This window comes from Salvelinus namaycush, chromosome 6 (genome assembly GCF_016432855.1).
Source record: "Salvelinus namaycush isolate Seneca chromosome 6, SaNama_1.0, whole genome shotgun sequence".
Taxonomy (NCBI): Eukaryota; Metazoa; Chordata; class Actinopteri; order Salmoniformes; family Salmonidae; genus Salvelinus; species Salvelinus namaycush.
Window position 1 is genome coordinate 26,709,538 of NC_052312.1, and position 27,125 is coordinate 26,736,662.

Below are 27,125 nucleotides of genomic sequence, written 5' to 3' on the forward strand. Positions count from 1 at the left end.
CAGTATATTTGCAGAATGTACTTTGATACAGTGCATACTTGCGTACTTTCATGGTGAAATGAAATTACTCTCATCTTGAAGAAGAAATGAATAAAAAACAGTTTGGGATATAGGAATTACAGATATCACAATCTGACAGAACTGCCTCACTCACATCAAGGCCAGGTGTTCCAGCCGCTCCCTAAAAGTAAACACAGACTAAAGTAAGAGTCTTTTCAGATACATGAAACTATAATTGAATTGTATTGAAACAATACCAAATTGTATTGTATTGAAACAATGTCAAATTCTATTTCAAGTTAGTTCTTGTAAATGCCAAATTCTGTCACCAAATGAAAAATTCTTAAGTTAGTTATGTACTTGAGAGACTGATATTAAGATTGTGTTTGTTATTTGGACTGTATTGGCGTGTTGGCTGGGGTTTTTGATTTTATCAGAGCACACTTACAGGAAGTCCATAAGGCCCCCTTGGCCCGGGTTCACCTGCAGCTCCTCTCTCACCCTGACACAAGCACAAATAGGCATCACATTTTAATAACACACATCTACCAAAAGGCTATCAAAGTTATTGTGGTAGCTAACTCTGCAAATATCATATATCACACACTACTTACTATGTCCCCCTTTGGCCCGGCTGGACCGGAGGGACCCACAGGCCCGTCCATACCCTGTAGAGAGGTGGAGACAAGGGTAAGAAATACCCTCAGGTAAGACCACACTTTGGTCAGGCTACATTCCCATATAATGTACCATAATGTTGATTATGGTCCACCCGAAATGTGAGCTCCAATTTCACATTCCAAATAATGAACATAGGGCATTGTATTTTGCAGCTTGACAAAATGCAATATTATATTGGATGATTCAAGTTGATAACACAGAGCAACTGCTTGTTCTCATGCACTGGACACGAACAACAAATAATGTATGAGTGAGTGTTAATGCTGTGTTAATGGCACACTCATCGACAGACAATCAAGAACCTTGAAATGCCTGCTGTCATTATACACTGAGTATACAAAACATTACGAACACCTGCTCTTTCCATGACATAGACTGACCAGGTGAATCCAGGTGAAAGCTATGATCTCTTATTGATGTAACTTGTTAAATCCACTTGAAATAGAGGACACAGGTTAAAGAATCATTTTAAGCTTTGAGACAATTGAGACGTGGATTGTGTACGTGTACCATTTAGAGGGTGAATGGGCAAGACAAAATATTTAAGTGCTTTTGAATGGGGGTATGGTAGTAGGTGCCAGGCGCACTGGTTTGTGTCAACAATTGCAACACTGCTGAGGTTTTTCACGCTCAACAGTTTTCCGTGTGTATCAAGAATGGTCCACCACCCAAAGAACATCCAGCCAACCTGACACAACTGTGGAAAGCATTGGAGTCAACATGGGCTAGCATCCCTGTTGAAAGTTTTCAACACTTTGTAGAGTCCATGCCCCAATGAATTGAGGCTGTTCTGAGGGCAAAAGGGGAGTACAACTCAATATTAGGAAGGTATTCCTAATGTTTGGTATACTCAGTGCAGTTATCGCTCTTGTTCCTGCAACTGGGGGCTTTGAACTTTTAAGATTGAAAGCCATTCTGAATATTGGTGTTGGCTTTAAAAGAGGGCAATTCCATTTTCAATATTGAATTAAAGCAGTATACATAACCTTTTCTTGTCTATAAAGATAGCGGAACAGAATATCCATTCAGTGGATGGAGGCTTTCAAAAATAGGTTCCAGGATACATGTGGAGGGATTAGGGAGGTGAAGCTGGGTCACATGAAACTCACCCTAATTCCTGGCTTGCCGTCCAAGCCGGAGGCTCCCTGTGCCGTTATGGAGGTATGAGTGACATGAACAAGGCGGGATTAGTACAAGAGATGAACACAGTGAAACGGACACATTGTTGAACGTCGTTATTGAGACATTGGGGAAATACAAAAAAACGTCACAGGGAGGTTGAAATGTTGTCGGCACAAGCAGGCGAATGAGAGAGAGAAAGACGAACACAGGAGGAGACAGACAGACAAACTGACACAGACACAAAAGAGACATATAAATATATGCTGTGCAGGAATGCATACAAAGAGCAGGAAGTAGATCAGGAGCTGAAAGCAGATGAGAAGGTTTTGGGGTGGAAAATGGAGGACAAGGTTGGGGTGGTGAGATTACTTCTCAGGATGGAGGACTGTGTTGTACTTACGGGGAGGCCCAGGGGTCCTCTGTCCCCCTTGTACCCTGACCCCCCGCGCACTCCCTTCAGACCATGATTCCCAGCCTCCCCCTAAATGCAAGAAGAGTGGCAAAGCTTAGGAGCAGGGGATGGGAAATACATTGATGGACAGAAATCAGTAGACACATACAGAGCATTCAGAAAGTATTCAGACCCCTTGATCGTTTCAACATTTTGTTAGGTTACAGCCTTATTCTAAAATTGTTTAAATAGTTTTTTCCCCCCTCATTGATCTACACACAATACCCCATAATGACAAAGCAAAACCAGGATTTTTGAAATTTTTGCAAATGTATAACAAAAATAAAACGGAAACATGACATTTACATAAGTATTCAGACCCTTTAGTCAGTACTTTGTTGAAGCAGCGATTACATCCTCGAGTCTTCGTGGGTATGGGGCTACAAGCTTGGCACACCTGTATTTGGGGAGTTTCTCCCATTCTTCTCTGCAGATCCTCTCAAGCTCTGTCAGGATGGATGGGGAGCGTTGCTGCACAGCTATTTTCAGGTCTCTAAAAGAGATGTTCAATCGGGTTCAAGTCCGGGCTCTGGCTGGGCCACTCAAGCCACTCCTGCATTTTCTTGGCTGTGTGCTTAGGGTCGTTGTCCTGTTGGAGGGTGAACCTTCGCACCAGTCTGAGGTCCTGCGTGCTCTGGAGCAGGTTTTCATCAAGGATCTGCCTGTACTTTGCTCTGTTCATCTTTCCCACGATCATGACTAGTTTCCCATTCCCTGCCGCTGAAAAACATCCCCACACAATCTTGTTTCTCATTGTCTGAGAGTCTTTAGGTGACTTTTGGCAAGGTTCTCCAATCTCCACAGAGGAACTCTGGAGCTCTGTCAGATTTAGGTGCCTTTTGGCAAACTCCAAGCGGGCTGTCATGTGCCTTTTAATGAGGAGTGGCTTCTGTCTGGCCTCTCCACCATAACGGTCTGATTGGAGATGGTTGTCCTTCTGGAAGGTTCTCCCATCTCCACAGAGGAACTGGAGCTCTGTCAGAGTGACTATTGTGTTCTTGGTCACCTCCCTGATCAAGGCCCTTCTCCCCCGATTGTTCATTTTGGCCGGGCGGCCAGCTCTAGGAAGAGTCTTGGTGGCTCCAAACTTCTTCCATTTAAGAATAATGGAGGCCACTGTGTTCTTGGGGACTTTCAATGGTGCAGAAATGTTTTGGTACCCTTCCCCAGATCTGTGCCTCGACACAATCCTCTCTTGGAGCTCTACGGACAATTCCTTCAACCTCATGGCTTGGTTTTTGCTTTGACATGCACTGTCAACTGTTGGACCTTATATAGACAGGTGTATATCTTTCCAAATCATATCCAATCAATTGAATTTACCACAAGTGGACCTCAATCAAATTTTAAAAACATCTCAAGGATGAACAATGGAAACAGAATGCACCTGAGCTCAATTTCGAATCTCATAGCAAGGGGTCTGAATACTTATGTAAATAAAATTCTAAAAACCTGTTTTCGCTTTCTCATTATGAGCTATTGTGTGAAGATTGATGTGGAACATAATTAATTTAATACATTTTAGAATAAGGCTGTAACATAACATTTGGAAAAAGTCAAGGGGTCTGAATACTTTCCGAATGCACTGTAATAACTGCAGAGCTCTCCACACCTTGCTGCTCTGGTGCCTCTAGGGCAGTTGGATTTGTTAATGGAGGACCACATTGTTGAGGAATGTGTTTCCTTCTTAAATTGATTGTAGCATGTTATGCTTTTATTACGTTGTATGTTTAACTGTTGTAAATTGTATAAATTGTTTTCATGCAGGGCTCCCTAGAAAGAGTCATTGGTCTCAATGGGGCTCCCTGATAAAATAAAGGTTAAAAAATAATTTTAAAAATTCAACTAATGTTCCAAATATAATTTTCTCCAGACAACTTTTTGGGTAGAATTACAAAAAACTGATTGGAGTGGAAAGATTTGGGCTTGGGCCAAGTTTAAATATGCAAAACATGCCTAATTCCTGCCCACCCCCCTCAAACCAGTGGCTGATCTTATACAACTGAATTATTGAAATCAATATGGTGGAAACTTTGTATTCACCCAACAAACAGCCCAAATTTCTGGGCAGAACATTGGAATTTGCAGCATGGTATACTGTACATATCAGTACCTAACAAGGAAAGGTATAATAAGGTATTAATAAGGATCAGTGTCCCTTCCACGGGACGGTTGAGCTAGCGTAGGCTAATGTGATTAGCATGAGGTTGTAAGTAACAAGAACATTTCCCAGGACATAGACATATCTGATATTGACATATTCTTGTTAATCTAACTGCACTGTCCAATTTACAGTAGCTATCACAGTGAAATAATACCATGCTACTGTTTGAGGAGAGTGCACAATTTTCAACATGAAAAGTTATTAATAAACAAATTAGGCACATTTGGGCAGTCTTGATAGAACATTTTGAACATAAATACAATGGTTCATTGGATCAGTCTAAAAGTTTGCACATGCACTGATGCCATCTAGTGGCCAAAATCTAAATTGCACCTGGGCTGGAATAATACATTATGGCCTTTCTCTTGCATTTCAAAGATGATGGTACAAAAACTACTTTTAACATTTGAATGTGGGGCATGCATGCATTATTAATAAAAGCAAAAGCAAGCTGTCTTTTCAATTGTCTTGTTTGGATTTACCTTTGGTCCAGGGAATCCATGGGGTCCCTGAAAAATAAAATTAATCAAAACGTGTTTTCTTGATTCTATCAGTTAATCTGATTATGTTTTTACAAAGCTGCAACATGGAATAAATGTCATTTCTTTACTAAATTGCAGTTTCAGGAATATTCATTAGGAGCAAGCTATAAGCATTCACTTTAGAAGGAGGTACGGTTATGAAACTCAACACATGGATCCATGATACACTTTTAATGTACCTCTGTTGTTTTATCTAAGTAGGTTTATGTAGGCTAACATTGTGGAATAACACTGGGAAGATACTAGACGTACTGTATATTGCTGAGTGAACATGCAGATAATAGGAAAAGGGGATTTCCATAAGGAAAAGTGGATTGCTGACTCATTTAGTATTTCAGGTGTAAAAAGCCCTTAACACTCCAGATTTGACCATAAATAAAACCTACTTGGCTTTTGACAGTGTTAATCTGGTTGCTTTCCCATACAGTTTAAAGAGGAGCTGAACCCAAAAAACAACTTCTCTGATTGAAAACGGCCGATGTGGCATCAATATTAGTCAGAAACATCTATTCTAGTGCCAACAGGATACATTTGTTATAAAGTCAGTATTTTTCAAAACTGAGATTTTCCGGTGTCCTTGTACATTTGAGGATAGGGTTTGGATTTCAGTCATGTCCACAATTATGCCCACTTGCCCACTAACATGGAACAGCTGACAACACCAATATGAATGATCAGAGTATGCAATACGGGTGAACGGAAAAACAGCTGTGCGCTAACCAATCGTAGCAACAGAATCAACCTACAGTCTGGCCATTTCTTTACAGATAGCAGAACTACATTAGCACGCAGCACCTCTGACTTCTTTACATGAGACAACAATGCATACAAGACATTGTCGCCAATGTAATGTTGAAAGAACGGGACCTGTTCTTTATAAACAGCTTGTGTTTTTCCAACTCAAACATCCTCACATTCATGAGATAATGTTAGCATCAAACAGAATTTATTTCTTTAGCCAAAGTCATAGTACGGTGGTTGTTTTGGGATATATCGCAACTACGGTGAGTGAAGAGGAAGAAACAATGATAACTTCCAGAATACGATATAGCAAACGATATAGCAAACACCCATATCAAACCACGCCCTCAAGACGAAATTCGCATTTATGAATTTTTTTTCTTAATGAGGAGAAGTGTTTTTTATTCCAGAACTAGGCTTAGACAGTTAGTTTGACAATCAGAACTAATTCCTTTTTTGTCAACTGCCTATGATAAAAAAAAACATGCAATCATTAAAGTCAACTACTTGACTTGTGTCTGTGTCCCAGGGTGATAAGTACTAAGATTTCTCTGCATCTTTTGGGAGATAAAAACATTATCATTGTCACGAATCCCACCGAAGGCGGTTCCTCTTCCTGTTCGGTCGGCGCTCGGCGGTCGTCGTCACCGGTCTACTAGCTGCCACCGATCCCCTTTTCCCTTTTCAGTTGGTTTGTTCTTATTGGTTTCACCTGTTTCTAGTTTGGCTTTGATTAGGGCTATTTAAGCTGGTAATGAGGCGCTAGTCGATTCAGGCGCAGCTGGGAACTTTATGGATCGCGGACTCGCCCGTAGGTTGGGGGTTCCGCTGGTGCCGATAGATCCTCCCTTCCCCGTGCACTCCTTAGATAGCCGACCGTTAGGGCTATTTAAGCTGGTAATGCCCGCCGGCTGTTGTGCGGGCTTGTTCTTCTGTGCGTTTGTTGTGGATTGTATTCTGTGTTTTCGCTGGGCTGATTTTGGTCCTGTTTTTGGGCCGGTCTGTTTTGTATGCGCCTGGTGTGTTGGCGTGACCGTGTCAGTACCAGGATTAAATACTGTTGTCCTAACCCTCTGCTCCCTGCGCCTGATTCCTCAACCCATTTCATCACAGAAGCCCGCACCATGGAGTCAGCAGGAGCAGCGGCCACCCCTCTTCCATCTATGGAGGAGCGCGTCCTACATCATACGGCCATCCTCCATCGTATCGGGTCAGCGATGGACCAGATGATGGAGAGAATGGAGCGATGGGAGAGGAGTGGTCTCCCTACCTCGCCCCCCGCTCCTCCTTCAACGACTCAACCCACTCCTCCGGCGGCGTCCGGCTCCAGTGCACTTCGTCTCGCGCCCCCGAGGGAGTATGATGGACCGGCTGCAGGGTGCCAGGGATTTTTGCTCCAGCTCGAGCTATACCTGGCTACCGTTCGACCGACTCCCTCGGGTGAAGAGAGTGTGAGCGTTCTCGTCTCCTGCCTGACAGGCAGGGCCCTGGAGTGGGCCAACGCAGTTTGGAATGCCCCAGACTCCGCTAGGGACCACTACCCAGAGTTCACCCACCGTTTCCGGGCCGTGTTCGACCACCCTCCAGAGGGCCGAGCGGCGGGTGAACGGCTGTTCCATCTTAGGCAGGAGACGAGGAGCACGCAGGACTTCGCGCTGGAGTTCCGGACCTTGGCTGCTGGTGCGGGGTGGAATGACAGGGCCCTTATAGACCACTACCGGTGTAGCTTCCGGGAGGACGTCCGCAGGGAGATAGCTTGTCGGGACACTGCTCTCTCCCTCGATGAACTCATAGACATGTCGATCCAGCTGGACAACCTGCTAGCTGCCCTGTCAGTTCTACCTCCTGGACCTCCCGCTCCCATTCCGATGGAGTTAGGGGGGGCCGCATCAGGGGGGCCGGAGAGGGCACACGTCCGACCGGTGCTGGAGGAGCTCGTCTGGGAGTCGAGAAGGCAGGCAGAACACTTCTTGGTCACCCCAGGTGAGTCAGTACCAAACTCACCCAGAGCTCCCTGTTGGTCACATGTTTTTATACATTTATTTTTCTGAGTTTTCTCCCTCTCTCCAGCATAAGGCGCTAGTCGATTCAGGCGCAGCTGGGAACTTTATGGATTGCGGACTCGCCCGTAGGTTGGGGGTTCCGCTGGTGCCGATAGATCCTCCCTTCCCCGTGCACTCCTTAGATAGCCGACCGTTAGGGTCAGGGCTGGTCAGGGAGGCCACGGTTCCACTGGACATGGTAACGCAGGGGGATCATAGGGAGCGGATTAGTCTCTTCCTTATCGATTCACCTGCGTTTCCGGTGGTACTGGGGGTTCCCTGGCTGGCATGTCACAATCCCAGGTTTTCATGGAAACAGGGGGCTCTCCAGGGATGGTCAGAGGAGTGTTCAGGTAGGTGTGTAGGAGTTTCCATCGGTGCCACGTCGGTGGAGAGTCCAGACCAGGTTTCCACTGTGCGTATTCCCTCAGAATATGCCGATTTGGCTATAGCCTTCTGTAAGAAGAGGGCGACTAAATTACCACCTCATCGACGAGGGGATTGCATGATAAACCTCCAGGAAAATGCTGCACTTCCCAGGAGTCACGTGTACCCATTGTCACAGGAGGAGACGCTGGCTATGGAGACATATGTCACGGAATCTCTGAGACAGGGGTACATTTGGCCCTCCATGTCACCCGCCTCCTTGAGTTTCTTTTTTGTGAAGAAAAAGGAGGCGTCTGTGCATTGATTATCGAGGTCTCAATTCCATCACAGTGGGGTTTAGTTACCCGCTACCTCTCATTGCTACGGCGGTTGAATCATTTCACGGAGCGCGTTTTTTCACAAAGCTGGACGTCAGGAGCGCGTATGATCTGGTGCGTATTCGGGAGGGAGATGAGTGGAAAACCGCGTTTAGTACCACATCAGGCCACTATAAGTACCTCGTCATGCCGTATGGGTTAAAGAATGCTCCAGCCGTCTTTCAATCCTTTGTAGACGAGATTCTCAGGGACCTGCACGGGCAGGGTGTGGTGGTGTATATTGATGATATCCTGATCTATTCCGCCACACGCGCCTCTCGCATGTGTCCCTGGTGCGCAAGGTACTTGGGCGACTGCTGGAGCATGACCTGGACGTTAAGGCTGAGAAATGTGTGTTTTCCAAACGAGCCGTTTCCTTCCTGGGTTATCGCATTTCCACCTCGGGTGTGGTGATGGAGTGTGACCGCGTTAAGGCCGTGCGTAATTGGCCGACTCCGACCACGGTAAAGGAGGTGCAGCGGTTTTTAGGGTTTGCCAATTACTACCGGAGGTTTATCCGGGGTTTTGGCCAAGTGGCGGCTCCTATTACCTCCCTCACTTCTCCTATTACCTCACGCGCTTACGGTGGTCGGCAGAGGCGGACAGAGCTTTCAATCGGTTGAAGGCGCTGTTTACCGACGCTCCCGTGTTGGCGCATCCGGACCCCTCTTTGGTGTTCATAGTGGAGGTGGACGCGTCCGAGGCTGGGGTTGGAGCCGTGCTATCACAACGCTCGGGTACGCCACCGAAGCCCCTGCGCTTTCTTTTCGAAGAAGCTCGGTCCGGCGGAGCGGAACAATGATGTGGGGGCCCGGGAGTTGTTAGCTGTGGTCAAGGCCCTGAAGGTGTGGAGACACTGGCTTGAGGGGGCCAAGCACCCTTTTCTCATCTGGACTGACCACCGCAATCTGGAGTACATCCGGGCAGCAAGGAGGCTGAATCCTCGTCAGGCAAGGTGGGCCATGTTTTTCACTAGATTTAGGTTTACTATCTCTTATAGAACGGGTTCCCTCAACACGAAGGCCCACGCGCTGTCCCGTCTCTATGACACTGAGGATCGGTCCATCGATCCTGCTCCCATCCTTCCAGCTCTAAGGCTGGTGGCACCGGTGGTATGGGAGGTGGACGCGGACATTGAGCGGGCACTACGTTTGGAACCTGCGCCTCCTCAGTGTCCTACAGGTCTGAAGTATGTGCCGCTTGGTGTCCGTGATCAATTGATTCGGTGGGCTCATACTCTACCCTCTTCGGGTCATCCTGGCATTGCGAGGACAGTGCGGGGTCTTAGGGGGAAGTACTGGTGGCCCACCTTAGCTAAGGACATGAGGCTATATGTCTCCTCCTGTTCGGTGTGCGCTCAGAGTAAGGCTCCTAGGCACTTGCCTAGAGGGACGTTACAGCCCCTCCCCGTTCCACAACGGCCTTGGTCTCATCTGTCGGTGGACTTTCTTACCGATCTTCCTCCGTCTCAGGGGAACACCACGATCCTGGTCGATCCTGGTTCTCTAAGTCCTGCCGTCTTCTCCCGTTGTCCGGTCTCCCTACGGCCCTACAGACTGCGGAGGCCCTATTCACTCACGTCTTCCGCCACTACGGGGTGCCTGAGGACATCGTTTCTGATCGGGGTCCCCAGTTCACGTCCCGAGTTTGGAGGGCGTTTATGGAACGTCTGGGGGTCTCGGTCAGCCTGACCTCGGGTTATCACCCCGAGAGTAATGGGCAGGTAGAGAGAGGGAACCATGAGGTGGGTAGGTTTCTGCGGTCGTATTGCCAGGACCGACCAGGAGAATGGGCGAGGTACGTCCCATGGGCGGAGGTGGCTCAGAACTCACTCCGCCACTCCTCCACGAACATGTCACCATTTCAATGCGTGTTGGGCTACCAGCCGGTCCTGGCACCGTGGCATCAGAGTCAGACCGAGGATCCTGTGGTGGAGGAGTGGGTGCAGCGCTCTAAGGAGACCTGGAGGGCCGTCCAGGAATCACTTAAGCAAGCGGGTGGACGGCAGAAGAAGAGCGCTGACCGCCACCGCAGTGAAGCTCCCGTGTTCGCACCGGGGGACAGGGTCTGGCTCTCGGAACCTGCCCCTCCGCCTGCCCTGTCGGAATCTGGGGCCGCAGTGTGTGGGGCCATTTAAAGTCCTGAGGAGGATAAACGAGGTGTGTTATAGATTACAACTCCCTTCCTATTATCGCATTAACCCCTCGTTTCATGTGTCTCTCCTCAGGCCGGTGGACAATCATCAGTAGATGCAGAAGTCGTTTCATTTTGTTGTCCACCACTGGGGCCATACTGTAGTTTCTCCTATGTCAGATTTGTAACCCAGTGTATTTTGAATGAATGCCTCTGAATAATGAGTGAGAGTGTGTCAGCTGTTATGGGTGACCAGGTTATCTACGGGAATCATCCAGACAGTTGGGAGGCATGATACATCAGTATATAGTTGTCTGAAAAGGGTGAGGATGATCTTGTCCCTTTGAACTATGATACATATCGCAAACACCAGTGGTTAATGCGTCTGACCAAGGACTTGGGCATGTCCTTCGTCGACAATTTTGACTCCTTCTGGAATAGGCCTGGCTACTTTGTGGAAGACGGAATTCACCTGGGTGAAAATGGCTCCCGGCTGTTGTCATCAAACATGGGAAAGGTTGTTGGTCAACTAAATTGATATGAGGACAATATTAACATTACATGTAAGTCAGTTTTTACCATCTCCTCTTTGGTCACTGTGAGAGTTCCACATGTTGTATCTGAAAGTGGTGACATGCCTAATGGTGCTAACCGGAGAAATGTCATTGCTATTCCTACTCTGTTTTCTTTTCCTAATATGTATAATCGAATCGTTGAGTATCCTGTTGTTCTGAAATCTCAAAGTATTGAAACGCCGTATGATTTTAAATGCAGAAAATGTTAAACATTTTTACATCTTAATATTCATAGTTTATTACCTAAAATGGATCATGTCAAGATCTGGGCCTCTCAGGCAGACCCTGGTATTTTTATTGTATCTGAGACCTGGCTAACTGATAAAACCCTGGACTCTGATGTTGCTATGCATGGTTACAATGTGTTTAGGGCTGATAGGAAAGGCAAAGGTGGTGGTGCTGCTATTTACACAAAGAATCCTATTTCTGTGTCTCTGTTAAAGGCTACTTCCAGTCCTAAACAATTTGAATTGTTGGCTTTAAGTTTTCAGTTGTGCTCAAACTCAAGAATAACAGTTCTAGGAATCTAGTTACTAAACAAACTCATTGATTTAATTGCCATTTTTATTACCCCAGAGGTGTTGACCGCTGGAGATTTTAATCTTGCATGGGGAACGCAGAATGCTGATTGTCTAAATGATTTTTGTACTAATCTAAATTTGACCCAGCTGATTACAAAGCCCACTCGTCCAAACTTAAAGGACCCTACGAAATCGACTTTGATTGACCTCATATTTACAAATACTCCAGATAAATATGCTGGGAGTAGGGTATTTGCTTTGGATATTAGTGACCACTGTCCCATTGCATGTGTCAGGGATATACGGATGCCTCGATCCAAATCTCGTTTAATCAACAAGAGAAATTTTTAACATTTCAATGAACAGGCCTTTTTTTGTGACCTTTATTTTTATGACTTTGATTGTATTGCATCTATACCTGACCCAGAGTTGGCTCTGAACCACTTCTCAAATGTTTTGTAGATAAACATGCTCCCTTTAAAAAATGTTGAATAAAAAAATCGGTCTTGCCCTTGGTTCAGTCAAGAGCTATCTGAAATCATTCACAACAGAGATGCTGCCTGGGCCGAAGCTAGATTCACAGACTCGGGCCCAGACTGGCAGTCTTTTAGGCGGTTGAGAAATCTGTGTGTAAAACTGTTTAAAAAAGCTAAATCTGATTGTTATGTTAATACACTATCTGAATGTACAGGGAAACAAGCAAACATTTTGGAAAGCTGTTAAACCACTGAAGGGTTGTATCTCATCTTCTCTCCCCCAATAAATTAATAGAGATTCTGGCCCTATTACTGACAAAATTGATGTCATTAATGCATTTAATCACCATTTTGTCTCTGAAGGCATTTTATTTGAATGTATTTCAAAGACAGCTCTTGAAAAGAGTAGTTTGGATGTAGATGGTGAAAATCTATTGAATGATACTGAAAATGCTAGTGATAAAGAAGTCCTGGATGCTTTGTTAACATTAGACAAAAGAAAATCCACAGGGGCTGATCATTTGGATCCTAGTCTGTTTAAGTGTGCAGCACCCCTTATTGATGGCTCAGTAGCCCACATTTTTATTTAACATTGTTATCAGGAAGTATTCCAAAAGCTTGGACATCCACATATGTGCTGCCACTCTATAAGGGTGGGGATACAAATGATCTAGACAACTATTGCCCCATTTCAGGACTACCTTGTTTAGCTCAAATTCTTGAATCCTTGGTTAATGTACAACTTCGTTCCTTTTTATCTGATTATTGTATTCTTAATATAAACTAATCAGGGTTTAGGCTTGGGTATAGTACTGCCACAGCAACCACTCTAGTTGTTAATGATCTTGTCAATGCCTTGGTTGCTAAAAAGAGCTGTGCTGCCTTGTTTATTGATCTGTCAAAGGCGTTCGACACTGTTGATCATTCTGTTTTGCTGAAGAAATTATCAAGAGTAGGCCATGGGATATACAGCCTGTTTATGGTTTCAGAATTATCTTAGCAACAGAACTCAGGCCATCTTGATACATTTCTTGAAATTCAAAAAGATGTTCCTCAGGGTTCAATTTTGGGTCCATTATTGTTCACTTTGTATATTAATGACATAGGAAACACTGTTAATTATTGTAGCATTCATCTCTATGCAGATGACACAGTTTTGTATTCCTGTGCCACCTCAGTGCAGCAGGCCATTTGTGAACTTCAGCATGACTTTGATTAAATTCAGAAATCACTTACATATCTTAAATTAGTGTTAAATACGAGTAAAACCAAGCTCATGCTGTTCTCTAGGTCACGAAATGTTGACCCTGAGGACCTGCATATTTGCGCTATAAATGGAGCCCAAATTGAGCTTGTTTCTCAATATAAGTACCTGGGTGTCTGGATTGATGACAAGTTATCCTTCGTAACGCATATAAAACATCTGACTAAGAAGTTAAGATCCAAGATAGTTTTTTTATATGGAAATAAATCATGCCTTAGTATTAAAAATAGGAGAAAGATTGTTCAAGCAACGCTTCTCCCTGTATTGGATTTTAGTGATATTGTTTACATGCATGCGGCAATCTCTGTTTTAAAACCCTTGGACGCAGTCTACCATTCCACAATACGCTTAATCACAGGGGACAATTTTAGCACTCATCATTGTAGTCTGTATAAAAATGTGGGATGGACCCCTCTGTCTGTAAGAAGAGAGCTGCATTCTCTTTTATTTATTTACAAAGCAATCTTACAGAAACTCCCTCCATATGTTATCTTCCTTAATTGAGATAAGAATAATAAGTTACCAAACCCGTTCACAGGAATGGATAACACTAGAGATCCCTTCAGTCTCCACAGATTTAGGAAAATCCGCATTTAGTTTTTTTGCCCCTAATTTGTGGAACAAGTTCACTGCAGCTAGATGTACTGGTGCACCTCAGATTGCAGCCCAAATAAATGCTTCATAGAGTTCAAGTAACAGGCACATCTCAACATCAACTGTTCAGAGGAGACTGGGTGGATCAGGCCTTGGTCGAATTCCTGCTCAGAAACCACTACTAAAGGACACCAACAAGAAGAAGAGACTTCCTTGGGCCAAGAAACATGAGCAACAGAACATTAGACCGGTGGAAATCTGTTCTTTGGTCTGATGAGTCCAAATTTGAGATTTTTGTTTCCAACCCTCGTGTCTTTGTGAGACGCAGAGTAGGTGAACGGATGATCTCCACATGTGTGGTTCCCATCGTGAAACATGGAGGAGGAGGTGTGATGGTGTGGGGGTGCTTTGCTGGTGACACTGTTAGTGATTTATTTAGAATTCAAGGCCCTCTTAACCAGCATGGCTACCACAGCATTCTGCAGCAATACTCCATCCCATCTGTTTGTGCTTAGTGGGTCTATCATTTGTTTTTCAACAGGACAATATCTCAACACACCTCCAAGCTGTGTAAGGGCTATTTGACCAAGAAGGAGAGTGATGGAGTGCTGGATCAGATGACCTGGCCTCCACAATCACCCGACCTCAATCCATTTGAGATGGTTTTGGATGAGTTGGACCGCAGAGTGAAGGAAAAGCAGCCAACAAGTGCTCAGCATATGTGGAAACTCCTTCAAGAAAAATATATTTTGATTTGTTTAACACTTTTTTGGTAACTACATCATTCCATATGTGTTATTTCATAGTTTTGATATCTTCACTATTATTCTACAATGTAGAAAATAGTAAAAATAAAGAAAACCCTGGAATGAGTAGGTGTGTCCAAACTTTTGATAGGCACTGTATATTGTTGTGACGTCCGTCGTTGAATGAGTGAGACCAAAGCGCAGAGTGAAAAGTGTTCAGGATAATTTAATAATGAAACACCAACAAAACAATATAAATATAAACTATATAAACGAACGTAAAGTTCTGCAGGGCTCTCAGCTACTGTGCAAAAACAACTTCCCACAAACTAGGGTGGAAAAACAGGCTGCCTAAGTATGATTCCCAATCAGAGACAACGATAGACAGCTGCCTCTGATTGGGAACCATACCCGGCCAACAAAGAAATAGAAAACTAGAGAATTAAATTAATTTGATCCTCTATTGCCTTTTCTTCCACCCAAATCACACCCTGACCTTACCAAATAGAGAAATAAAAAGGCTCTCTAAGGTCAGGGCGTGACAATTGTGGAAGAAAAGGCAATAGAGGATCAAATTAATTTAATTATCTATCTCTTCGAGGTCACAATAGTTACATCGTCTGCTATGTTATGGACATGTTCGTTTTTGAGATACCTCTTAGCACCCAACACTCCTGCTGAATTGTCCAGAACAGGATTCAAACATGTCTGAATATGTGGCATAACCAAAATAATTTTGTTTTCCTATAACTCCCCCAAGAGCGCTACTTGCTGACAGAATTGGAAGAATTGCAGTATAGAAAGCTCATGTTCATCAAAATGAAGACTCAAATATTTACAATCGCTAGTAAACTCAAGAAACCCTCACCAAAACACTTCTCTTAGAACCTGGTTCTTTAAAAGGAATTATCTGTGTTTTTTCCCTGACTGATCATGAGTCTCCATGTTATGCACCAATTGACTGCACATAATAACATTTTCTAAAGGTCTTCAGTTCAGTTTATGTCATCAAATTAATATAATCAGCATATAGGAGGATACTTAGCATTTCATCATCATATCATACTCCAATATTTAACTCTTAAATTTATGTTGCCAAATCATTAATAAACATAGCAAACAAAGTCAGTGATACGGCGTCTCATTGTTTTATACCTGGGGGTGTGGGAAACCAATCTGTATGATATTCGTTAACACGCACACAGGCATTTGGTTTGTAGAGAGACTGCATTGTGTGATAAAATTTCCCATCAACCCCTGTCTTTATCAAACTATTGGCTAAAAGACCCCTATTTACAACATCTAACGCTTTCTGGAAATCATTGAAACATACAAAAGTAGGCTTATTTTCCTTTAGTCAATTTGTGACTATTGTGTAGACTGAGAAGATATGGTCGATACAGCCTCTGGATTTAGATTTTGTTCTTCCCCCAGAATGTTTTGATTTTCCAAAAAGGTCATTAACCTACTGTTGAGGATGGATGAATATCCATTATAGACCATACTTAGTAAACTTATGCCTCTATAGATCAGTGGCACTCTCTGGTAATTTTTTAAAAGTTTTGTAATGGGTTTCACTCTACAGTGAATCCCAGTTGTTTCAATGGATGTTCTAGGGTAGGGGTTTTAATTCTTGTCCTCGAAGGGCCACAAAGGTGTTACATTTTTACTCCAACCCAACATTTACACACCAGATTAAAATAAACAACTAATAGTCTTCACTATACACCACATTTACAAATTGTTTAATAAGATGTGTGTTAGTGTTAAGTGTGATGCAAATTCAGCCCTACAGGACTGGAACTGCCCAACCCTGGTTTAGGGGGAAAACTCACCATGGGACCTGGGGGTCCATGGGGCCCAGGAGCTCCAGGTTGGCCAATAATCTGCATGTGAGAGGGAGACATTCCAATCAGGTTGAACCAATATAACTCACATGGTTAAATAATCACCATCATATAAATAGATTTTGTGTGAGGTCATACACTGACAATTTGACCAAGCAGGCCTCTGAAGTGGAGTTCACTTACTGAGGGCCCTTGAGGACCAGACAGACCGGAATCACCCTTATCCCCTTTCAATCCATTGACGCCCTAGGAAACAGGACATTCATTATGACTTACTAAAGAAGGCTGCCTCAAAGTGTTCAAGACAGTCAGCATATCTTATCTATAGTGCTGTCCTACAAAATAAGCTATAGTGATAGTTCTCGAAGTTGAAGCTATTTGCTTTCTCTTATTGAAGTCAAGAATAATTGTATATGTGTTAAGATTAGTGGATAGACTCTTACTGGTAAACCAGGTAAGCCAACAGTTCCTTTTTCTCCAGATGTGCTAGGGATTCCCATGTCTCCTTTGGAACCTTTAAAACCCTGGGAAACAGTATATAGAGTAATCAGAATGACAATTCAAATGGGAAAATGTAATTGCAGGGGTATTAAATTCAATTCCTGGAGGGCTGTTCCGGAACTTTGGCGACTTTGGGCTGGATGTGTCAATGTTCATACATGCATAATCTATGAGCAGAATTACCGTTTTAGCTCAATTAGACACAAAATCCACAGTTTGAAGCAACTGTTTTCTTAAATCTGTATGACGCTCTTTACCCTAGATTTTCCCACATGTGGGCAGCCCCCTAGCAATTTGAGTTCTAGCCAATGAGCTTCAGCCCCTCACCATTTAAGTGACAGCTAGCAAGATACACACAGCAGAACAAGAGAAAGAGCAATGACGTGGTGCACATATCTGCACATATGTGATGCAGTATGCAATTTTCGGGGACCACTTTTAGCTCGTGAGTGCTATTTTCAGAACTACTGGCTAAAAAGTATACAAAAGTACAAGAGAATCTCTTTAAGAACAATGAGTCCAATGTACAAATCTTAAAGAATGGCTTTTGATGGCCTTTATCTTTACCATGCATGACTGGGTACTGAGACTTCTTGGGTCTACTTACCATTTCACCATCCAGCCCAGGGAGGCCAGGCATGCCTTGATCTCCCTGAATCAGAGAATGGATTGTAACAAACGTATAGCAAAAATGTATAGTGACTTGTTGCAGACCTGGGTTAAAATATTATTTTAATCACTTTCACATACATTTAGAAGTAAAAATTTGGATATTTTTTCACTTGGAAAATATTGGCATGTATTTGAAAATACAAATATATAAATACTCCCATGCATTTGAACCCAGGTCTGTTTGGTCATAGGGTTCTTTGAAATAATGTATTTGAAACTAGTAGGCTATTTATAAAAATATATAAAAAAATACTTTCAAATAATTCTAAAAGAAGTAGTTAATTCGGTAACACATTTGAAAATAAGTAACAAATACCTAAATACGCATGTATTTGAATCCAGGCCTGATCTGTTGTGACAAATTGAGTGGATTATCCATTGTACAGTGCTTTCAGAAAGTATTTATACCCCTTGACTTATTCCACATTTCATTGTGTTACAGCACAACAAATGAATTAAAAACATTTAAATATAGTTTTTTTTCTCACCCATCTACACACAATGCCACATAACGACAAAGGCAAAACATGTTTTTAGAAATGTATGCAAATGTATTGCAAATGAAATACAGAAATCTAATTTAAATATGTGTTCACACACCTGAGTCAGCAAATACAGAGGTGTGTCTTTCTGGGTAAGTCTAAAAGCTTTCCATTCCTGGATTGTGCAACATTTAGCCCATTATTCTTCTCAAAATTTGTCAAGTTCTGTCAAATTGGTTGTTGTTCATTGCTAGACAATGCGGGCCTCATTGCGGGCCCCGGACTGGGCACCCTTGCTGCGGGTCCCAGACTGGATACCCTCGCTGCGGGTCCCAGACTGGGCACCCTCGCTGCGGGTCCCAGACTGGGCACCCTCGATGCGGGCCCCAGACTGGGCTCCCTCGTTGCGGGCCCCGGACTGGGCACCCTCGTTGCGGGCCCCGGACTAGGGACCGTCGCTGGGGGCTCCGGACCGGAGACCGTCGCTGGAGGCTCCGGACCGGAGACCGTCGCTGGAGGCTCCGGACCGGGGACCGTTACTGGAGGCTCCCGACTGGAGACCGTCGCTAGAGACTCCGGACTGGGGACCCTCGTTGCGGGCTTCGTGCCATGACTCCTCACTGGAGGCTTCGTGCCATGGATCATCACTGGAGGCTTCGTGCCATGGATCATCACTGGAGGCTTCGTGCCATGGATCATCACTGGAGGCTTCGTGCCATGGATCCTCACTGGAGGCTTCTTGCCATGGATCATCACTGGAGGCTTCGTGCCATGGATCATCGCTGGAGGCTTCATGCCATGGATCATCACTGGAGGCTTCTTGCCATGGATCATCACTGGAGGCTTCGTGCCATGGATCATCACTGGAGGCTTCTTGCCATGGATCATCACTGGAGGCTTCGTGCCATGGATCATCACTGGAGGCTTCGTGCCATGGATCATCACTGGAGGCTTCCTGTCATGGATCATCACAGGAGGCTTGCTCCGTGGAGCCGGAACAGGTCTCAACGGACTGAGGAGACGTACTGGCAGCCTGGTGCGTGGAGCTGCCACTGGGCTTACCAGGCTGGGGAGACAAACAGGAGGCCTGGTTCTGGAGGCAGGCAAAAAACTTTTGGGGGGGCTGCCTCTCGTGCTTGCTCTGTTGCCGTGACTCCTTGTAGCGAAGTCGTTCCTCCCTCGCTACTTCAGCTTGGTTCCATGGCAGGGTCTTGTCCCCTGCCATAACCTCCTCCCATGTCCAAGATGTCCTCCATTCTCTCTTCTCCCGAGCCCAAGATCCCTGCTCCTCCTGGCCACGCTGCTTGGTCCTTTGATGGTGGTCAGTTCTGTCACGGCCGTCAAAAGAAGTGGACCAAAGTGCAGCGTGGTGAGTGTACATTTCCCTTTTTATTTAAAATGTCGCCAACAAAGGCTATAGTGTCGCTTACAAGGCTATAGTGCCACAAACAAAGTTAACTACCCACACTGAAAGGAGGGAAAAAGGGCTACCTAAATATGATTCCCAATCAGAGACAACGATAGACAGCTGTCCCTGATTGAGAACCATACCCGGCCAAAACATAGAAATAAAAAAACAGAAAACAAAACAGAATGCCCACCCCAAATCACACCCTGACCAAACCAACTAGAGACATAAAAAGGCTCTCTAATGTCAGGGCGTGACACTCACCTTCCTTTAGACCAGGGAGACGGTGAGCTGCAGCTCATGTCCATTGTGGTTCGAATCCTGAATACCAACACGAGGGGGAAAACAAACTCCCCTCTCAGACAATTACTGAGACAGCTGATTAGCTGTTTTGAGTAAAATAACTAGAAAGCGAATCTAAGTGAGACTATTCTACTTCGCTCATCACCAATGGGAACCGTCGACACGCCTGGCTAGCCATCTTAAAGAGTGAACAACAGTAGAAAATGGGAAAGGGGAGACTCCTTTCGGACAATCAGAGCCATACAGCTTGCCACTGAATGGCCAAAAACCTTCCTAAGGAAGGCAGGTTCCGACCGAACAAAGGAACTCACATGTAAATACATTCATGATTTATTATTCCAAACGGGTGGGGGTTCGTGCGCAAACTATATGATTACTATGAGAATAGTTCTGAAATGTATCGACGATAAGTGTCTTTCTCTCCTTCTCTCTCTCTCTCCCTCTCCATGTTGTTGTGTAAAAAGCCACCATATTGTAAAAGTCCGCTAGGGACCTTTTCTCATGTATTAAGTGTGTATGTTATCCTGTTACTATTTAGTTAGCTTGTAAATAAATAATGAAACCATTTCTGTAGTACTGAATTATGAGTAAAGATGGGGTTTTTGCAGATGCATGAGGTTACGACTGTTCAGAATAATGATATGAGATAATGATTAATAAGATGACTGTTTATCAATGAAATAGATATATCTTACAGAGTTTAATTTGGGAGATGGTAACTCTTTAAAACAACCTCTTCCGTGGTGCACCAAATCCTAATGAGTGAATTGTTACACTATTCATTTAACCTCTCTTGGGTAGGGGGCATTATTTTCACGTCCGGATGAAAAGCGTGCCCATAGTAAACTGCCTGTTACTTAGGCCCAGAAGCTAGGATATGTATGAAATTGGTAGATTTGGATAGAAAACATTGTAATTTAGTTTCTAAAACTGTTAAAATAATGTCTGTGAGTATAACATAACTGATATGGTAGGCGAAACCCCGAGGACAAACCGTCCCCCATAAAAAAAAAATATCAGCCAACCACTATTTTCAATGGCTGTCACTTTTATTATAAGGCAAAGTCCTCCCAGATTGCAGTTCCTAGGGCTTCCACTCGATGTCAACAGTCTCTAGAAAGAGTTTCAGGCTGTTTCTTTGGAAACATTTGCCAGAAATTGTAGTTTTTCTAGGTGGCTCCCATTTTGGCTGTAGTGTTTCCAAGCGCGTGAATGAGAGCGCGTTCTTTGGTATTTTTCTCCGGTAAAGACAATAACGATTCTCCGTCTTAAATTTGATCGTTTATTTACATATTAGGGTACCTAAGGTTTGATTATAAATGTTGTTTGACTTGTTTGGAAAAGTTTATTGGTAACGTTTGGGATTCATTTTGTATGCATTTTGATGGAGGGAAACTGGGTGGATTATTGACTGAAGCGCGCCAGCTAAACTGAGTTTTTATGGATATAAAGAAGGACATTATCGAACAAAATAACCATTTGTGATGTAACTGGGACCTTTTGGAGTGCCAACAGAAGAAGATCATCAAAGGCATTTGATGCATTTTTTATATCGCTATTTCCGACTTTCGTGTCGCACCTGCCTGGTTGAAATATGTTTTTCATGGTTTTGTATGCAGGGCGCTGTCCTCAGATAATCGCATGGTGTGCTGTCGCCGTAAAGCCTTTTTTAAATCTGACACAGCGGCTGGATTAACAAAAAGTTAAGCTTAATTTTGATGTATGACACTTGTGATTTTATGAAAGTTCAATATTTATAATTCTGTAGTTTGAATTTCGTGCTCTGCAATTTCACCGGATGTTGGCCAGGTGGGACGCTACCATCCCACCTGCCCATAAGAAGTTAAATCGGGTAACAATTAAAGATAGTTAGTAGATTAAATAAATAACAGTCAAAAGATTAATGAAAGTAAAGTCACAACAATATGTACCCATTGTTCCTCTTTAGTGCATTCAACTATATGTTGCAAGTAAAAGCCTTAGGTAGCAAGTTGATACAATTCCAAGTCTGGAAGGTTAAAACCACCCTCAAAATTATATTTGCCCATATAAAGTCTGTTATGACTGACTATACTTAAAAAAATCTCTTCAGTGGGGCAATTAGTATTACCGAAAATACATTTTAAAAAACTTTCATACTTTTGAATAATGGAATAGTTAGCTTTAAAAATGTGTGGTTTGTTACTCATTAAGCATCCTAAGTTATTTAATATTTGTTGATATCCTCTTAAAGGATTGCTGTAAATCGTATTTTTATTTTTCCTATTGCCATTATTTTGTTTATTTCCACATTCATTCTGTAACCTGAGATTTTTGAGTAATATAAAAATATTTATAGCAAAGGGGCATTGAGTTCTCAATGTTGGTCGGGTATATCAGGAGATCATCTGCAAATAAATTTAGTTTATATTCATATTTACCAATACTGATACCTGTTACATTTAAGTCCTGTCTAATTATTTCTGCAAGCGATTCAATTGCAAGTGCAAACATGAGGGGAGAGAGAGGACATCCCTGTCTTGTGCCACTTTCTAAAGAAATTTCATCAGACAATGTATTATTCATGTATATTTTAGCTTTAGCATATTCATAAAATATTTGCATTAAATGTATTATTTCAGCTGGAAAGTTGAAAGCTTCCAAAGTTTTGAATAGAAAAGGGGTGTGAATTCTTTCTGAAGTCACTGTATGTACTCTGTGTTAGCTACACGTGTCAAATGCACACAGACACAGACACACAGACACACACACACACACACACACACACACACACACACACACACACACACACACACACACACACACACACACACACACACACACACACACACACACACACACACACACACAATGTACTGAAGTTAAAACAGAACCATGATTTCAATACAATGATGGATTACCTTGATTCCCGCTGTTCCTGATAGTCCAGGAGGCCCAGGGGGACCCTAAATTCACAAGATTTTTTTGTTATTAAGATTGTATACATGAAAAAGACAGAGGTTGGCGTCAATTCCACTTAAATTAAAAGTCAGTAACCATGTTTCTTTACAACCATTTTTATGCAAGTGAAGTCAGTACCTATTGGATAAAAAAAACTCATGACAGGGCTGATGGAAACAGCAATTGGCTGTAAATTTTCTTAAATGTTGATAAAACAAAAATCCGTTCGAAAGGAGCAGATACATTTTTTGTTGGTGACGTAAAAAAGGGTTTCTCAAACCTGGTCCAGCCCCCCCCCCCCCGCTGCAGCGAGCTGTTTGCTACAGATGTGGGATCTTAATTTGAGCCAGTTTACTACAGGAATCAGGAAATGTAAATTATTATGTGTATTATGATTAATTTACATTTTGTAGGGGTTGATACATTTTTTGTAAGGGAAAGCCAAGTCTGATATTCCAAATAAGTATTTTTATACCTCAATACTAGTTTAAAATATCCTGTATTGCAGTATAGTTTTCCTTTTACAGGGTAATTAAATTAAGATCCTACATCTGTATAGCGCATATGCCAAGACCAGAGTGGGCACATTTGCTGTTTATTGCAGAAATTCAAAACCATCAACAAAGAAAAAAAATCAGGATGGAAATATATAAAACTTCTGTTGTTGTTTTGTCGCCCCCTCATCAATCTCCACACAATACCCCATAATGACAAAGCAAAAACAGTTTATTAGAAATGTTGGAAATGTTGGTACTGTTACTCAGTACATTGTTGAAGCACCTTTGGCAGCAATTACAGCCTCGAGTCTTCTTGGGTATGACGCTACAGCTTGACATTCCTGTGTTTGGAGGGTTTCTCCCATTCTTCTCTGCAGATCCTCTCAAGCTCTGTCAGGTTGGATGGGGAGCGTTGCCGCAGAGCTGTTTTCAGGTCTCTCCTGTGATGTTCGATCGGTTCAGACTTTGGCTGAGCCAGGCTTTGGCTGGGCCACTCAAGGACATTCAGAGACTTGTCCCTAAGCCACTCCTGCGTTGTCTTGGCTGTGTGCTTAGGGTCGTTGTCCTGTTGGAAGGTGAACCTTCGCCCCAGTCTGAGGTCCCAAGCGCTCTGTAGCAGGTTTTCATCAAGTATCTCTCTGTACTTTGCTCTGTTCATCTTTCTCTCAATCCTGACTAGTCTCCCAGTCCCTGCCACTGAAAACATCCCCACAGCATGATGCTGCAACCACCATGCTTCATCGTAGGGTTGGTGCAAGGTTTCCTCCAGACGTGATGCAGGCCAAAAGAGTTCAATCGTGGTTTCTTCAGAACAGATAATTTTGTTTATTCATGGTCTGAGTGTCCTTTAGGTGCCTATTGGCAAACTCCAAGTGGGCTGTCATGTGCCATTTACTGAGGAGTGGCTTCTGTCTGGCCACTCTACCATAAAGGCCTGATTGGTGGAGTGCTGCAGAGATGGTTGTCCTTCTAAGGCTCTGTCAGAGTGACCATCGGGTTCTTGGTCACCTCCCTGACCAAAGCCCTTCTCCCCCGATTGCTCAGTTTGGCTGGGCAGCCTGCTATAGGAAGAGTTGGTGGTTCCAGCCTTCTTCCATTTAAGAATGAATGAGGCCACTGTGTTCTTGTTGAACTTTAATGCTGCAGAACATTTTTGGTAACCTTCCCCAGAACTGTGCCTCAACACAATCCTGTCTCGGAGCTCTACGGACAATTCCTTCAACATCATGGCTTGGTTTTTGCTCTGACATGCACTGTCAATTGTGGGACCTTATATAGACAGGTGTGTGGCTTTCCAAATTATGTCCAATCAATTGAATTTGCCACAGGTGGACTCCAATCAAATTGTAGAAACATCTCAAGGATCATAAATGGAAACAGGATGCACTAAAGCTAAAGCAATTTCGAGTCTTACAGGAAAGGATCTGAATACTTATGTAAATAACGTGTGTTTTTTATTTTGATATACATTTTCAAAAATGTCTAAAAACATGTTTTCGCTTCATCATTAAGGGGTGTTGTGTATGGATTGATGAAGATTTTGTATTTATTTAATCCATTTTAGAATAAGGCTGCAACGTAACAAAATGTGGAAAAAGCTTAGGGGTCTGAATACTTTCCAAATGCACTGTATATCTTGATTACATAAGTATTCAACCCCCTGAGTCAATACATTTGAGAGTATTTGTTAGTATTTCTGCGTAAGTCTCTAAGAGCTTTGCACACCTAGATTGTACAGTATTGCCATAAGAAAGGGGTTGAATACTTATTGACTCAAGACAAGACATTTCAGCTTTTAATTTTTAATACATTTTCTAAAAACATAATTCAATTCATAACTCAATTTTAAATTCAGGCTGTACCACAACAAAATGTTGAAATAGTCAAGGGGTGTTAATACTTTCTGAAGGCACTGTGCATATTTCATACAGTAATTATTGGGATTTGAACTCACAATCTCTTTGTTCATGGCATACCGATCTTCCTGCTATGCCAATGACTGACTACACCTGTATTGCTACACTTTGCACTTCAAAGTAAATATCAGCTCTGTTAAAAGTACACTCAAGTACAACTATTGTATTTATCATAGTGATTGAGGAGTAACATTAAAACAGAGTAATATGCCCCACCAACATTAGACAACTATACAGAAATCCTTAAAATTGCTGAAAAAGATTAATCAAATAAATTATGAGATGAACTGATAATTGACACAGAAATGGTGATATAGCAGGAAGGTCAGAATGCCGCGAACCAAAAGGTTGTGAGGTAAGGAAACCTGAATAACAAATTCTCTATACATGAACATGCACAATATAATCATGTTCAGTACCAGTCAAAAGTTTGGACACACCTACTCATTCCAGGTTTTTTATTTGAATACTATGTTCTACATTAGAGAATAATAGTGAAGACGTCAAAACTATGAAATACCACATTTGTAATCATGTAGTAACCAAAAAAGTGTTTTTGATTTTAGACTCTTCAAACTAGCCACCCTTTGCCTTGATGTCAGCCTTGCACAATTTTTGCACACTCTTGGCATTCTCTCTGTAAAGAAACCAGTACTAAAGGACACCAATAAAAATAAAGAAAAACCCTGCAATGGGTAGGTGTGTCAAAACATTTGACTGGTACTGTATGTCAACCTGTGTCAAATATCTAAGTTGAAAACATTGTATGTTATAATAATTTGCACCATAATTTGCAAATAAATAAATTAAATATCCTACAAAGTGATTTTCTGGATTTTCTTTTCTCATTTTGTCTGTCATAGTTGAAGTGTACCTATGATGAAAATTACAGGCCTCTCTCATCTTTTTAAGTGGGAGAACTTGCACAATTGGTGGCTGACTAAATACTTTTTTGCCCCACTGTATGTGTTAGTTGGGAAAAGAGGATGAGGAGCAGGGGAAGGCCGGGTAGGGTTGGGTTCATGTTGGGCCAAAGGTGCATAACTCATATATCACACAGACAGAATAGAGGTGAATTACCGTCACTGTAATAGTGGTAATCTTCTGTGGTCCGCCGGGGAGGAGGGGAAATAAGATAAGATAACGGGTTAAGCACCAAACAAACCTATGTGTCAGCAAGCTTTTTATTTCTCCCTCCTTGCTAAGCTAGTGTACAAACTGTTCCAGATGGAATTTGAACTGTCTGGAAAATTCAAAAACATTGTACAGTACACCCAGTTGGCTAATGGCTACTTTGGCCAGTGTAGGGTCACAAGCAATTTCCGATAGCAGGATAAAAATTGATATTGTCATAATTCCATCTTTCCTCAGAAGCACTAAAGTATACCCATTCAAGTCCATTAAGACTATGTAATAATATATATATATGGATGCTGTAAATTTGACATGATTGTGGTGGGTGCCACATAAAACATATTTCACCATTAATCCAAGGTAAAATAGTACTTAAGTTAAATAGAGGGAGATCAAAACAACTCATCTAACAGAAATAAAGAAATACAGCTCAAAATGTACTACATACAGCAGGTAAAAAATTGCCAGAAAACAATGTTTAACTAAAGCTAGAGAGTAGACCATGATGTTTCTGACCTGTAAAGCCTCTTGGATGTTACCGTTGTAATGAATGATTTCAGTGGCTCCTTGGTCACCTTTCTGCCCAGGGGGTCCCTGTGTGCGGATACCATTTACAGTTGAAGTCGGAAG

General features: G+C 42.8%; 1 protein-coding gene across 1 annotated transcript in view; it reads right to left on the bottom strand.

Annotated features, from left to right (window-relative positions):
- The window catches only part of LOC120049309 (collagen alpha-1(XXV) chain-like), a 78,887-nt gene that overhangs the window by 14,185 nt on the left and 37,577 nt on the right, over window positions 1-27,125 (bottom strand). Inside the window, exons 9-21 of the mRNA XM_038995560.1 lie at window positions 27,012-27,089; window positions 26,442-26,465; window positions 22,909-22,953; window positions 17,751-17,795; window positions 17,086-17,166; window positions 16,826-16,888; window positions 16,631-16,681; window positions 4,901-4,927; window positions 2,204-2,284; window positions 1,791-1,826; window positions 615-668; window positions 449-502; window positions 155-181 (exon numbers count right to left, since the gene is read on the bottom strand). Coding sequence (XP_038851488.1) covers window positions 155-181; window positions 449-502; window positions 615-668; window positions 1,791-1,826; window positions 2,204-2,284; window positions 4,901-4,927; window positions 16,631-16,681; window positions 16,826-16,888; window positions 17,086-17,166; window positions 17,751-17,795; window positions 22,909-22,953; window positions 26,442-26,465; window positions 27,012-27,089 — 666 coding nt within the window. The remainder of the gene's footprint in view (window positions 1-154; window positions 182-448; window positions 503-614; window positions 669-1,790; window positions 1,827-2,203; window positions 2,285-4,900; window positions 4,928-16,630; window positions 16,682-16,825; window positions 16,889-17,085; window positions 17,167-17,750; window positions 17,796-22,908; window positions 22,954-26,441; window positions 26,466-27,011; window positions 27,090-27,125) is intronic.